The sequence below is a fragment of the Amblyomma americanum genome, chromosome 1, assembly GCF_052857255.1.
Source record: "Amblyomma americanum isolate KBUSLIRL-KWMA chromosome 1, ASM5285725v1, whole genome shotgun sequence".
NCBI lineage: Eukaryota > Metazoa > Arthropoda > Arachnida > Ixodida > Ixodidae > Amblyomma > Amblyomma americanum.
This window is the reverse complement of record NC_135497.1, coordinates 121,392,825-121,408,798: the sequence shown is the minus strand read 5'-3', so window position 1 is coordinate 121,408,798 and position 15,974 is coordinate 121,392,825. Positions and strand designations below refer to the sequence as shown.

At 47.4% G+C, this 15,974-nt stretch overlaps 1 protein-coding gene across 1 annotated transcript in view; it reads left to right on the top strand.

The window, feature by feature from the left end:
• Nucleotides 1-15,974, top strand: part of LOC144113464 (uncharacterized) — a 51,031-nt gene that overhangs the window by 18,884 nt on the left and 16,173 nt on the right. Inside the window, exons 8-9 of the mRNA XM_077646553.1 lie at nt 1,373-1,601; nt 11,667-11,905. Of these exons, the coding sequence (XP_077502679.1) occupies nt 1,373-1,601; nt 11,667-11,905 (468 nt within the window). The remainder of the gene's footprint in view (nt 1-1,372; nt 1,602-11,666; nt 11,906-15,974) is intronic.

The window sequence follows — 15,974 nt, the reverse complement described above, 5'->3', positions numbered from 1 at the left end:
CGTGTGCATTCGGCAGTGGTACGAATCGGAAACAACGCTTTCGCACGCGTTCTATTTAGCTGACGACTAGGAGCTTTCAACAATGCGTTCACAACGCTCGAACAGTCGTGAGCTCCGTAAAAACTCTCGCGCGTGATCACGATCCCTTAAGAACTATCTGATCGCGTTTGACGAGCAGACGAATAACTCGCCTCTCGTGTTGATCTCTCAATGGGGTAAGGCGTCTGCGGCGATGCACAAAATACAGGGGAAAGAACATAAACCTTCTCGGGGTTATTTTTTAACATTATGACTTTTATTCACCAGTAACGGTTGGGATCGTTGCTGAAAGATTATTCAGGTGCAGTAACAAAGAATAGTGATAAATCTGAAGCCATATTTGAAAACTTAAAGAAGCGATTATAATGCATCAAAACTGTTCATTTTAACAGGCGAGGCTTATCTGGACGCGAAATTCGGAGGCCTTGGGTGCGGATCCAATCGGCGGCATGTGGCTGTTTTTTCTTCTGCTTTCTTATCAATTATATTGAAAGATAAAAGAATACTGTTAATTTCCCATTGATGAAAACGAATAACTAAAAAAATTCTCCAATGCTCTTTTGTTTCGATGGCTATTTGCATCCTTCATGTTATGTCAGGTCAATTACTTACCAAAGTGCTCGCACTGAACGGATCATTGATACAGAACTCTAAAGATACCTTGCGACGGATCAGTTGTTGTTGTCTTCGGTGGCGGAGCCCGACGCTGCCGGACTGAATCCCTCATGCGGCTGTAGAATTTTAGTGGAGGTGCAATGTAAAACACCAGGGTGCTGTACAAAGATACTCCAAGTTAAAGAATCTCGGGTACAAGAAATAAATTCAGACACTTCGTCCATAGCGTCCCTAACAACGCACGTGCAGCTTTAGCACGTTAAACCCCATTGATCTTCGTGTCCGCCTGAACTCCCAAGTAAGGGGAAAGACTGTGCGTTTGAACCAGGACACCTGTAAGCACGTGATCGGTCTCTGCAGCGATCTGAAAGGCATTGCAACGCGCACAGCACTCGTTGTTCTCGCAAGAAGATGTTAACTTCAGTGGTACTGCAGATAACTGCATTTTACGTCATGCTGCCGGGGCACTCATCCTTGACGCTTTCCATTTCAAGCTAGTACCACCAACTCTTAGATAAGCGGTGGAAGCTGTCGACAGGCGTGCTATACATGCGTGATCGACCCTTTTCGCTTACCTATTCGCCTGCGTGCTGCGACCACTGCATATATCGCCGCCTGTATCTCCGAAAGAAACAAAGTGGCTCAGTATCGTAGTGTGAAGTTCCCAAAGTCCTACTTCAATCAGAGTGCTTGCTTTTTGCGTCTTGCCTGCGTGCAGGATCTCGAGAATGCGCCCCGCGAAAGCTTTCTCCCAAACAAACGAAAGGAGGAGGCGGACGGACAAGAATTTGTCGGTTTGAAGCCCGCAGACACTCTGGTTGCCAACGGTGCCGAGGCGTACGGCGTCGACCAGAGGAGCCCACGACAAATCAACCGCCATCCTCCCAGGGCACTGTGCCGCATGTCAAGTCCAAGTCCAGGGGAGTCTGAAGACACAACGGCCTTCGGTAAGTAATGCCCTTGTTCTGCTTGCTCGTATCTCTTATCTCTCCCGGGTTTGACTCTAAGCCACTTGCGACAGGAAAAAAATCAGATGGCGTTGGTTGCACGCCTCTCTGCACGCCGGACAGCAGTGGCGTCTAGAAATAGACGATGAGCCACGCATGTCGTATAATCTGGCCGCGTGACATAAACGACGGTTCCTTTTTTTAAACCGAAAAGCTCTACTCCTCTCATGCTGAGCCTGAAGGTCATCTGTCTCTTGGATTTGACCTCTAACGGGAGGCGCACCGCATGTCCAAAATCGCGCATGGCAGGTGCCTCGATCTTCATCTTCACCTTCGTCGCCACAGCTGCGCGCTTAGCAGTCGCGTCCGCCGCTGCGCTGGCTGCTGCTCGGCCGATCCTTGGCAGTCACTTGCGTATAAAGACAAGTGGCGAATTGCGGCCTCCGCTGCGCACCCGACAAGTTCGAAATTATCTGCATTAAGGGCTATGCCTACAAATCTCCCGGCGACATCCAGGTTTACCTCGAAGGCACGAGAATAAAGGAAGTCCCTCTTATCCGCATCCTGGGCCTTTGGCTTCAGAGCGACAGGAAAGCCAACCACACGTTACAGCGTCTCCGGACAACTGTCCTCCAGATCTCCCGCAAGATTCGGCGCATCACCCGCAACCAAAAAGGCATGAGAGAGGAGGATACAATTCGACTGATACAGGCTCTAGTTATGAGCCGCCTGTCATACGGTCTCCCATTCCTACCACTTCTGGGGAATGAGCGAGACAAAGCAGACGCCATCATCCGTACCGCCTACAAATATGCGTTATGCCTCCCGATGTACACGGCCAGCTGCCACCTCGAGGACCTGGGACTGACCCACACAATTGAAGAAATTCGAGAAGCCGTCCCAGAATCCCGAAAGGAACGCCTCCTCACCACCAAAGCTGGACGCGCAATCTTGGAAACAGTGGGTTCCCTGGCTGACATACGCGCCGTCCAGGAAAACCGAGACCTACTCTCGACTCTGCGAACTCGCGTGTATGTAGCCCCACTCCCGAAGAACATGCACTCGAACCCTCAAAAGGGACCACGAAAGGCGCGAGTGGACTACCTGCGCCGCACACACCGACAGGCACGAAATGCTGTATACGTCGACGCAGCAATGTACCCCGACTCTACAAACGCGGTGGCAGTCGTCTTGGACACCAATTTCACGGAAATCGCCAGCGCCTCCCTACGAAACTGCTCTCCCACAGTAGCAGAAACTGCTGCAGTCAGGCTCGCCGTCCAGCATGGCGATACCACGAGAAATGAACTAAAATTGTGACCGACTCCCAGTCGGCCTGTCGGCTCTTCCTCTCTGTCAGACTTCCACATTCCGTCGCTCCCATTCTGACTACCCCACATGTTCAAAATTCCACATGCAAGCACCAAATCACTTGGACTCCTGGGCACGAGGTGATTGAGGGAAAGGAGGCCGCGGACAGTCTAGCTCAAGGATACACTAAACGAGCGACTAACCTCCCCGACCTCACCCCTCTCCCCTCTACATATGGCGAGCGCCTCATCCTCCTCCGAACACAAAGGCAAGTCTATCCCCCACCACACCGTAAGCTAACGGCGGCAGAGGCGAGCGACTGGCGACAACTACATACGAACACCTTTCCTAGCCTCCAAAAATACCATATACTCTTCCCCGATAGATATGACGGAATCTGCCCCTGGTGTGGCGGAATTCCAGCAAAATACCATGTAACATGGGGCTGCTCCGGTCCCAATCCCTCTGAACTAGGCTAACATCAGTACGAGGAACACTGGGAGTCTACACTGCTCAGCTCTGATTTGGCGACCCAGCGCAAGCTGATATTCCAAGCAAGAGCAACTGCGGGGGACATTGGGTTCCTGAAATTAGGATTCCACCAAAAATCGGCATTTTCTCTTTATCCTACCTTTTTGTGAATAAATGTTTTCTACTACTCCTCGCCAGTTGTGGCATGTGATGTGTCACGTGATTCGCTCTTGCGCTTGCCAGTCCCGTTCGCCGCTGCGCCGGTCGCCGCTCTGGATTCTCGCTCTTGCACTTGTGGCACGTGATGCATCACGTGATTTGCTCTCGCTGAAACAATTTGCTCTCGCTGATGTCTGGAACAATAAAGATGAAGAAAGCTAAGCAGTCTCTAACATGCTTAACAGAGCTTCCGCCTCGACATTCTCGCTGTGGGCGGCTGGTCAAGGCCAGCGCCTGTCTTCCACTGGTAAATATGCCACATCAAATTGGATCTGTTTCAAGGAACTCGCTCTCGACTTTCGTGGTTCATAACGTATTAAGAGGGCGGAATTGACCTTTGAAATGATAAATACCATTTTCTTTCAACAAGTAATCTTTCATAATTAAATATGATGAGGTTTAGAACTGATTTCCTACCCGTATATCAGGTAACTGCCAGCAAATCTCTCAAATCTAAAGGGGACGGCTGATATTTGGCCGTGACTCAATAAAAGAAGCTGAGTAATGATGCAAGAATCTACCTTGCTCTGCGGTATTAAAAGTTTTCTTTTTGTCGCAAATGGTGCACTTGTTAAATTGTTAAATTTTTTTCTTCAATTTTTTCTCTCGAATATTGGCCACATCTGCTCTGCTTGTCAGTGTAAGCGTTACTTAAGAAAGCAGATGTAAAGGATTTGAAACATTATCCCAATCAGCTTGTTGTCCATTCACTGCAATGTATTTGCTAAGTAAATCGCCAGTGAATCAGGACAACCTTCGATTTCTCTAAAGAAATTGATCAGGCAGGTTTTCGTAGAGAATAATCGACAATAGACCATCTTCGCACTATCAGTCAGGTGATAGAAAAATAAAAAAATACAGCCAACCCCTATATATAGCCTAAATTCATTGCGAGAAGGCATTTGACTCAATCGAAACTTCAGCAGTCATGCAGGCACTGCTTGATCAGAATGTAGAAGTCTTATGTAAAAATGCTGGAAGGTCTCTATAACGACTGCAATGCTAGCGCAGTCCCCCAGAAAGTAGTCAATAAAAATCCAATCAGGAAGGATGTCAGGCAGGGATACACAATGTCGCCAACACTTTTCATCGCTGTTTGCAGAATATATTCTCAGGTCTGGATTGGGATCAGTTGTGAATAGGAGTTCACAGAGAATACCTTAGTAATCTGCAATTCGCTGATTTGATTCCCTTGCTAAATCACTCAAGACATGAAAAGCAAAGCGTGATCGATGTTTTACATAGGCAGAGCAAAACGGGGGATCTAAAAATTAATGAGCCGAAAACATAAGTACTAGTGTTCAACATTCTCGGTAGGCAACATATTTTTGTCACTGACAGCGACGGAGGTCCAGATCACGAGAGAAAAACAACTATAAAAATAAGAATGGGGTGGCGACCATATGGCAGGTTCTCTCAGATCATGAATGGCAGTATACCAATATCCCTCAAGAGAAAAGTATACAACAACTGTATCGTACTGGTGCTCACCTAAGGGGCGGGAACTTGGAGGCTAAGGAAAAGGGTTCAGCTCGAGTTTAGAACACCGGAGTTGAGATATAGAAAGAAAAATGATAGGTGGAAAGTTGAGAGACAATAAGAGGGCAGAGTGGGTGAGGGAACAAACGCTGGTAAAATATATCCTAGCCGAAATCAAGAGCAAGAAATCTGTTGGGGCAGTGCGTGCCACATGAATATAACCGACTGTATTCCAAGGGAAGGGTAGCGTACGAGGGGCAGCAGAGACTTTAGGTGGGCAGATGAGATTAAGAAGTTTAAGGCGGTAGGTGGCCGGAGCTCGCACAGGACGGGGTTAATGGGAGAGATATGGGGCGGGCCTTTGCTCTGCAGTGGGCGTGATCAAGCTGATGATGGTATAAGCCTTTAACTCAACTGTCCATCCAAGACAATTTTTATTTATTTGCCGACACGTGTGCGCAAACTTAGGAGTTTTAAGAGCAACAACAACATCGGATAAAGTTTTGAACCAGCAGTGTTTTGCCACTTCGCTCCCTACAAGATACGAATCTAAAAAAACTGGCACTTTAAGAAAATTTGGAATTTGCAACATTAAAACGAGCCAACTATATTGTTTTACCTGTGAACGATAAAATCAGGCAGAATCAAGCATGCCAAACAAAAAAAAACGGAATGCAAATACTAAACGTTTTCTTTCACCTAACAATGTAGCAGTAATACCGTCGAAATTTTAGGGTATTTTGCCGCTAGGGTTAGGTGTTGCAATAAGGCATCTTTCGACAGGCGTCCTCCACCTCTGACGACTGGCGCTTCGACATTGTATCTGAGAAATATATTAAAAATGTGATTCTGTATTAATTCGAGAAACTCATATACATGTGAGCGCTAAATGAAAGTATTCGGGCTTCAGCATTTGCCGCACATGATACGCCGTACGTTACCAGGTTAACTACGTAAGCCGCTGCGTCGCAATTTCAGGACATTGAGAAAAGCTCAGCATTTACTATGACTTGATATTAAGGCATTTGATATTTTACATTTTACAACACTGCAGTGATGGACGAAAAAGACAAAGTATTCGGTGTTCATGGTGATTATGGCAGTGGTTGCAGCCTTTTGTGAGTACAACACAAACACGGCAAAGTCGCCACCACCACCAACCATAGTAACACGTAACCCTGTTTGTCACCCCCTCCCCATCGTGCCTTTCTCATTTACATCAGGTTTCGCGGAGGTGATTGGGAGGAACATCAGACGGGGAAAGAAGACTGGCATTACCCCACGTGACTTCGACTTATCCTCTTTGGGGTCACCTAGCCTTATAGCCGCTGTTCCTAAGTTCCCCGAACTGCCTTCTCCTCACAAGGTGACCACAGCGAGCGCTGAAGATAGCAACTCAAAAGAGCTGAGGACATCGCACCAGAAATTTCCTGAAGTTCTCCCTACGTTGCCGAGCAGCGCTGTGAGTAGATGCGGTTCCTTGCTAGTGAAGAATTGCAGGATTTTGAGTGGCTTCTTTCTCGGACGAAATTTACCTTTCAGACGATTTCAATCAATGGTCGTACCTGATGACACTCTGTTCTTCACTTTGGGGATCGTTTTCGTCGATTAGTTAAGAGAACTGTGCTCATGGTAGAATTTCGGTTCTTCCGGTCAAGCTGACTCCATTAATTGTATACAAGCGACGCGCTGTCTCTTACTGCAGAGAATTGCAGGGGACTGTCGGGACGATTCTATTGTTAGCATTCTATCAAAACTGTATTGGAAGGCCTCCTGTTCTGTAAATATGTCGGAAGACTATATTTCCCTATTGCTGAAAAGCCGAGAGGTAGCATCTCTGTTCTGTTCCTCTGCGCAAAATTGCAGGCACTGAAGCGAACCTTTATTGCAGATTTTAAAAATTTCAAAAACTTCACAAAAGCCCGTAATCAGGAAACCAATACAGCCACCTCGATAACCGCTTGAATCTGCCGACAGCCGTGTTTATATAGTGTTTATATACGTAGTCAGTTCTATGCACGCGCGCCTTCCATGAGCGTCGGACGACCAGCAGATATTTCGCCGCTTGTATCTCTGTAATGAAAAAAGTTGCTCCTATCGTAGCATCACATTTCCACACATCCTGCTTCAACTTGAGTGCTTGTTTTTTGCCTGCGCTTGCGTGCAGCATTCAGAGAAGGTGCCCCGGCTAAGGATTCCCCCAAACAAAGAAAAAGAACCGACGAATGGACCAGATCTGGACAGTTTGGTGCCCGCATACTCTCCGGTTGCCAACGGTGGTGAGGAATCTTGCGGCATAGACCAGAGGAGCCCGCAACAAATCAGCCGTCATGCTTCCAGGTCAAGTCCAGAGCATGCGGAAGACAGTACGGGCTCATGTCAGTAATGCCCTTGTTCTGCTTGCCCGTAGGTCTTGTCTCTCTTGGGATGACTGCGCGTTACTTGCGAAATGATGAATTACAGCCGTTGGTTGCCCGATTCTCTCAACGACGGACAGCAGTGGCGTCTAGATATGCATATGGTTAACCACATCTGGCGACTTGGCATTAGCGACAATTCCTCTTTTTTAGATCTCGGGAGACAAGCATGCACATTACTGTCTGTCAGGTCGCTCTTGATACACCAGGTGTTGCAGTGAATGTGATCACTCGTGTTTATAAATAGGGTTTTTGAGATAAACAGAAGCTTTCTCCGGCATAGTAGTGCCACCGTTGGCGGATGTTAAAAATCGGGCGAATTATGTTAACTAGCCAAGTGATTACCTAAATTGTAATAGTTAAATTTTTAACCTGCCAATAGGCAGCTGATTGCAATTAGAGATTTGTTTACCGGCCGTTAACAATAAACATGTCAGTTTTCAGAATTTAGAAAACACCATTACTCTCGCCGCTGTCGACAAAATTTGGGTGCATCGTGCGGAAATACAGGCGTTTTCGAAAGCATGCAGGCAAAGCAACCCTTACAGTGGTCGTAAGTAGTCGTAGTAGCCAAACGCAGAAACTGAATTGTATTCACGGTTACTGTGGCATTCTTTGCAGCCTTTGGCGACTACAATAAAATCTCGCCATAGATACCGCTACCGCAGCGCTGGATTAAGGGGGGGCACTAAGGGGGCTGCAGCCCAGGGCCTCACCTCGGACAGTAGCAGGGGGCGGATTTATTCTAACCTGCTTAGTATATGGAACCGTGAGCAACGGAACTTCGAGCGACATGTATGAATCGAGAAAACCAGAACGAGCAGACGGGGACCCTGCCTCATGTAACAGCATGCGTTTAGCCTGATAATTTGGGAGAGCTTGTCGAGCTGCAAAAACAGGAATCCTCCGCCACCCCGGCGGGGCGCTCTTTCTTACGAATCGAGGTGCGTTTGCTTAGAAGTGTTTTCGTGGTTTCCTGTCAGTCCGTCTGTCCAGTGCTGTCTGGAGGAGAGGGGCAGGAGGGAAACACCTAAAATATGTAATGTGGGACGAGGACCTAAATCTCCCTTGCCCCTCGTCACCACCACGCCACCCTCCACCTCTCAAATAGTTCCGCCGCAGTCCTTCTCATAGAAAGGATGTGCTGCAGAACCCAACAGTGTCTACCATTCGACTTTTCTTTGCCGTGATGGTAATTAGGGCGGGGTAGGATGAGTCCGATAGCAGATGATGAGTCTGATGGCATAGTCTTGGCACGGAAGGAAAGAAGACGTCACACGTGGTTTTATCCATGTGCCGTGGGGCATGGAATATTCACTGTTCGGGCTAGGGTTGTGGAAGAGTGAAGGGGGAAGTTGGAGAGCTGGACACAAATGCCTGTCTCCAGGGCCCATTCCCGCCTAGTGGCTGCGCACCCTCGCGCGCACTCGACAGAAAAAAGTAGGTCAGACTGGCCACCGAACTTCCCAGAAAGAAGTAGAAAAAGATGACTCAGAGGCGACGGAAAGCGCTTAACTTCGCCCGCGCTAGGAGTCGCCCTCTCCCCTTCGTTGTCGCTCGTGGCGTCGAAGGGGCGAAAGAAATTTTGAGAACCTCCAAGAGCAGACGATTGCTCATAGCCAATAGGAAGACGAGACCGGAACGGGAGAAGTGGTGAGTTTGTACGGAGAAGGGGGAATTTGTACAAGGAACTCTATGCGTATGTGAACGCCTGCTTTGGCGCTAGTAACAGACAGACGCGGCGCGCGTCTATTAAAGGAAGTTGATCGCGGGCTGCGATTCAGCCCCGAGCCGCCGGTTAAGCTTGCATAAGCCAGCCCGCTGAGGAGCTCCTGGGGGACGCATTACTCCTGGCCAGCCACGGACCATCCAGGCCGCGTGCGCCAGTCATCGGGACGGCCACCGTTGGACACCTGCGGTCGCGTCGGACTGACGAAGTGCCCGTTGCGGTGAACAATTATAATCCATTCATGGGAAAATGCTCGGTCGGAAGCATCAAAGTGGTGCGTCTAAATTAAAGGCGAAGTTAGAAAGAGAAGAGCGTGAAAAGAAGCTACCACAGATGACAAAGTACCTACTGAATGCAGCTTCCGCGGAGCAGAACGATCGCTCTACCCAGAGTCCGTGTCAAACTCCAAATAGTGCCGAATCTGCTCCTGTGGAGGACTTGCCATCTCCATCACCACGGTTTCCTTGCAATAAGCAATGTTTGACTCATCTTGGTTGTCTGGATCTTGTGAAAACGGTGCCAACCTCTGTCGTCCATGTTTCTGGGCGACCGACACTAACCGAGCCCTGTCCTGTTCTTGAGTCAGCAACGTCTATGCTTCTCTGCCGGAACCCTGACACAGAGCTCCAGGTGTCCGGTCCGCAACGTCTGATTTCTGCTACTGCTGAACAACCGGTGCCAAACCTCCCTGATGAACCTCCTTCTACTGGCGAACGCCAGGAAACTACACTCCAAGAACCGACTCGCTTGTTTCCTGTTACTTTGAATTCAAATAATCAGGTTCCCACCCACAAAGCGTGCCTCGAAAGGACGAATAAGACGGCTTCTCATTGCGGCAACAGAGTAGTACAGACACCCCCGCAGCAAGACGTACGTTGCGAGATTCTGCTAAGTGACCCTGCTAAGTGGACGGATGTTATTACTGATAGCTTTCGGAGTTTGCCTTGAGAAAGGGCCATTGTATTTTCAAAATCGGGAAGAAAATTTTCCGTCTCCCGAAAGGCAATACAAAACTCACACGCTATATGTCGCCTCATCTTTTCGTGCGAAAGGCTGTAAATGGGGAGGCATACGAGCGACAATGGTTAATGTACTCGGAGTCCAAAGGTTCCGTTTACTGTTTCATGTGCAAACTATTTTCGATATCAAGCAACCCCAGTGCTTTCATCACGCATGGCTTTTCTTATTGGAAAAGAGCAGAAGAAAAGGTTTGTGCTCATGAAAATAGCGTCGAGCACCGGAGCTGCATGGCAGCATGGCTCGCCCTCTCTGACTCGAGCAGCACAATTGACAAGGAGCTGCTTAAGCATCTTGTCACGGAGACAGCTTACTAGAGGAACACCTCAAACGCTACGGGAACAAAGTAAATAGTCACCCATCATATCTGTCAAAAACCATTTGTGATGAATTTATGTAGCATATGGCAAAGGCTGTCAAGGAACGTCTCTTTGACGAAGTGAAACGCGCAAAATACTTCTCTTTAATTGTTGATTCGACTCCGGACCTCGCTCACGTTGATCAGCTGTCAGTTGTTTTACGATACTATTTAAATGCGAAAGTGTACAAACGCATTCTTGGATTTGTTTCAATCTAATCGCATACCAGCCTGTATCTTTTCGATACCGTGATGTCCCCCTTGACGACCAATGGCATCTCACTTGATGACTATAGGGGCCAAGCTTATGATAATGCGAGTAATATGTCGGGAAAATACAAAGGACTGCAAGCTAAAATCAAACACCTCAACGAATTGGCAGTCTACGTCCCGTGTGCTGGTCATTCACTGAACTTGGCGATTGTAGCGTTGAGTTGCCTTGAGGCAGTCAAATTTTTCACTGTAATTCAGAGACTGTATGTGTTCTTTGCTGCCTCACCTAAGCGACGGAGGTATCTTTTGGACAGCATGGGCGGAACTGGCCAGCAGCTTGTTTTGAAAAGTCTCTCTGAGACCAGGTGGTCAAGACACGCTGAATCATGTAAGGCCATTCTAAAATAATTCAATATAGTCTTCTGGTGCCTTGAAGCTATATCAAAGAACGAGGAAGAAAACGGTGACACTAGGAACGAAGCGCACTCTCTTCAAGAAAATGACAAAACTAGACTGCATTCTGATTAATCACAAAGTGAACATATGTGTTGGTGTTTACAACAGCACGCGTTTCAAGCAAGTTTTGTTGCTTTCCTTATAATAATAGCAATAATAATAATTCCGTTGATCGCACTTCGTTCTTTTTAATTTGGTGGAATTAAAATGAAAAATGGCATATTTCCAGGAGCGTAGCAGGCGACAGAGGGGGGGGGGGTCAGTATAGGGAGAGGGGGTCTGCATGCGAATTAGCCCAGGGCCCCCATTTTTCTTAATCCGGCCCTGCCACTACCAAAAATAAGTAACACGTTACCCTGTTTCGCACCCTTCCCAACCTCCCCGCATTTCACCAGATTTCCTGAGACTGATTGGGAGGAACATCACATGTCGAAGGAGGACCGGAATCACCTCATGTGACTTGGACTTATCCTCTTTGGAGTCGCCTAGCCCCGCTGCCGCTGTCCCTGAGATCTCAGACCTGGCTTCTGCTCAAATGGTGACCAGAGCGACCGGTCAAGAGAAGAGCTCACACGAGGTCGGGACAGCCAGCCAGAAAGCGCCTGACGAGCCTCCTACGTTGGCGAGCCGTACTGTGAGTAGCTCGGTTTCTTTGCTCGTGAACCACTGCAGGATCTAAGTGGCTCTGGATTTCAGTGGTTTTCTGTCAATAGTCGTGTAGGATGGCATTCTATTTTTCACTGTGGACGTAGCTTCCGTTGACACGTTACGAGAACTGCGCTCATGGTTGTATTGGTTTTGGTGGAAAGGAAATGGCGCAGTATCTGTCTCATATATCGGCGGACACCTGAACCGCGACGTAAGGGAAGGAATAAAAGAAGGAGTGAAAGAAGAAAGAAAGGAAGAAGAAAGGAAGGAAGAGGTGCCGTAGGGGAGGGCTCCGGAATAATTTCGACCACATAGGAATCTTAAACGTACATATCGAACCCGACCGCGGCGGCTGCATTTCTATGGAGGCGAAGCGCTAAGGCGCTCATGTGCTGTGCGATGTCAGTGCACGTTGAAGATCCACAGGTGGTCGAAATTCTTCCGGAGTCCTCCTCTACGGCACCTCTTGCTTCCTTTCTTCTTTCACTCCCTGCTCTATCCCTTCCCTTACGACGCGGTTCAGGTATCCGCCGATATGTGAGACATATACTGCGCCATTTCCTTTAGCCAAAAACCAACTCGATCTTTAACGTGCACTGACATCGCACACCACAGGGGCGCCTTAGCGTTTCGCCTCCACCGAAACGCAGCCGCCGCGGTCGTGTTTGTATCGGGGAACTCCGGATCAATCGCGGAGCGCCCTAATTACTGAGCCTCCGCTGCCGGCAAAGGAAAGGTAGTAGCAGTAAGTGGTTTTATTAAAATAACAATTAAAAGAAAGCAAGATTTTTGCTAGCCCCGGCATCTGCCATCGATACTGACCTGGCTTCAAAGAGTACGGCAATGTAAAACCATAGTCCTACACTATGGTTTTACATTGAATCTATCCAATTTTTACCTTCCGCGTTTTTAACCTGCCTTATAATGCTCTTTCTTTCTCCGTCCTCGTGTCAGGCATACTTACTGGTTAGAGGCTTCCCAGTTCTTTTCCGCCAGTGTGAGTCAACGATCTTTCAGTGTAGGTATTTAAATACCTTAGCTACCCACCTATTATCGCCAAATTTCCTCAGGCGTTCTTCGTATAGTATTTTACTCTAAGCTTCCCGTGCTCCGAATGATGCCCAGCCCATATCCCCCTGTACTGCCTTGTTTGTGGTTTTCCCGTGGGCACCTAGTGCTATTCCAACAATGTCTGATTTACTTCTAATCTCCACTGAACTTCTTCCTTTAAGCACAGAACCGCATTCCATAAAGTAAGCCCCGGCACCATTATTCTTTTCCATATACCTCTCAGTACTTAATACCTGTTGTACCCTCACAATGCCTTATTTTTCATTACCCCGACATCTCTTCACCCTCTTGCTATGAGAGACTTGCTATAAGGGACTGTTCGTGCTTTTCCGTGTATATCTGCCCTTCGTTTACCCTAGATGTCTTAGAACGCGCAGCTACAAAAAGAAATTTAACGAAGAAGATGACACATGCGCTGTGTAGCAAATCTGTAGAAACAATAGAACACCTCTTACTAAAATGTGATGGTATACATCCCAATGTCGATGCAGGCACACTCACGCTTCCTGAGGCCCTAGGGTTTAGAGATAACAATAGTCATGTAAATAAATCTGCGGTGGAAATTAGCAAAGAGCGATTGGAAGATTCGTTCCGCAAAAACAGAGAAGTGACAAAGTTAAAAGTGCAGGGAGGCGTATTTAAATTCCTAATTTTAATAACATACAACACAGTTAAACAAAAATAAAGAAAAAATAAAGGAGCATGGTGGCAACTCCCATCACCCCGTTTCAAAGGTGACGCTCCTCCCTTCCGTCCTTCCATCCATCGATCCGGATCTGCGCTACGTTGTTCGCTGGTCACCGCGTGATTCCTGCGTCCCCGCACGGCCTCACTGCGCCTTAACGAGGGGAGCGAGAGGCGCCGCCGTCGCGCGCTATCTGTTGGGGCAGTGGTGTACATTGCGAGGAGGAGGAGGGAGTGATTTTATTGGGGCACCGCCTGATGGCGCTACGTGCGCGCCAAGCGGAGAGGAAAAGTAGCGGAAACGTATTTTGCTGCTCGCGTAACTGTGGCTTCTGCTATGTACATGCTCATATTTACTAATATACACCACTGTACGTCTCTAAAACGCCCTTCTAAGACAACACCGTATTCACTGTACGCGCCTTTGTTCATTCCAAACCATTGACCTGGCGTGGCAGAAATAAATTATCACCTTTAGTCCTCTCCCATGAGGACTGCCAAACAAAAACGGTGAAAACACGATGAAGTTTTTGAATTTTAAGTCGAGAGCACGAAAGGACCTGCAACAAATAGCACAATTTCGAAACCAGGTATGCACTACATATGTTTGCGCGCGCGAATATAGACAGCTCCTTTCCCGACTATATCTGTGTACACGTAGACAGTTCTTGAATTTTCTCCTTCCAAAAGTCATCGTTATCTCGATACTTGTCAAGAGGAACACCCAGGTATATCGAAGGGACGTGTGACCATTTTACACTCGCGTGAAACAAAGGCGCTGATGTCCAGTTCCCATGCAAAAGGCCCGCATATTTGTTCAGATTAACAACGCTATTGATTACATCACAAAACCTGCGAAAAACCGACATCGCATGTTCTATGCTGCTGGGATCGCTGCAAAAAATTGCCACATCATCGGCATAAGCCAAGACTTTAATTTCAAGTGCTTCTAGTTCAAAACAACGAATAGAGCGGTTGTTTATAACATTCTGGCAAAGTGGCTATAGGTACACAGCGAAAACTAGTGGTGACAATGGGCAGCCTTGCCGCACAGATGCTCTCAAGAAAATTCTGTCTGTGAGCTCTCGGTTAACAACCTGATTCGTGGTACAGTTTCTATAAACCATTTTAACCAGTTTTAAAATTACTTCCCCAAAACAGACATGTTCGAGGATTTTAAAATGAATGTCATGACATACACGGTCAAAGGCCTTCTCTAAATCAATATGCAACATTGCAGCTCGCCTAAAGTGAGCGTCACAGCATTCCAGTATACTTCGAGTGATATGAACATTCGTGAAGATGGTCCGCCCTTGAATTACACACGTCTGGTGGGGGCCAACCAAGATGTCCATAACCGACTGTAAACGTTTGGCTAATACTTTCAACTTCATAAGTAACTTCATAAGTTTAACTGAATTGTCAGTTTTCGGTATAAGTACTGTATGCGCACTTGAAAACGACGGTGGTAAAAAACCATCTAAATGACTTAATAAATGTGTTGTAAATGGAGAGCAGTTTCGCGTTATAAGGCCTTATAAAATTCCGCTGTTATCCCATCAGGACCTGGCGATTTCCCCAAGTAAAGCTCATCAATAGCGTATTCCAATTCCGCTATTGATAAGTCGGCGTTTGAGAAAAGGGGGCCCTTTCTTTGCCGCATTCGTACCTGAGGCAGGTGACGTCAAGATTTGTTCTTCGAGATCAACGCAACCCTTTCCTACGGACTTTTATTCAAGTGAGGTTTTCTTCGGCTTTGCAAAACTATGTTATTACTACTGTAGACAGGATGCGATACAGTGCAAGTAGATTTCTGAAAGAAGTAGTCTTTGTTTTTCGGTTTCTAAATGCTCGGTTCAGTTTGGAATACCTTTCTACCTTTGTGAATACCTTTCTACCTTTGTGAATACCTTTGTGATCTCATGTAAACTGTTGAAAGAGGCAATGAAAGCAAAAAGAAAAGAGCTGGCGTGGCGGAGTGGTTAGCCTGCTCGTCTCGTACTCCGGAGGCCCTGGCTCGATCCCCTACCTCGACAAATTTCTTACTCGGTTTTATTTATTTTTGCTTTATATTTTTCGTTCACGGCCAACGCCGCCGACGCCGACGATGACACCAGCCTTTCTGCGACACGGGGCTCTCAACGCTCCCGCGTTAAACGTTTATTCTAACGAAATAATTCGAGGTACTCAGGCCTCTGTGTCTGTGCACGTCCCCACTTTACACAGGTGAGGTGGACGTTGTCAGGCGCGGTTCAGGTGTCGACGATATGTGAGAAAGATGCTGTGCCATTTCCTTTCCC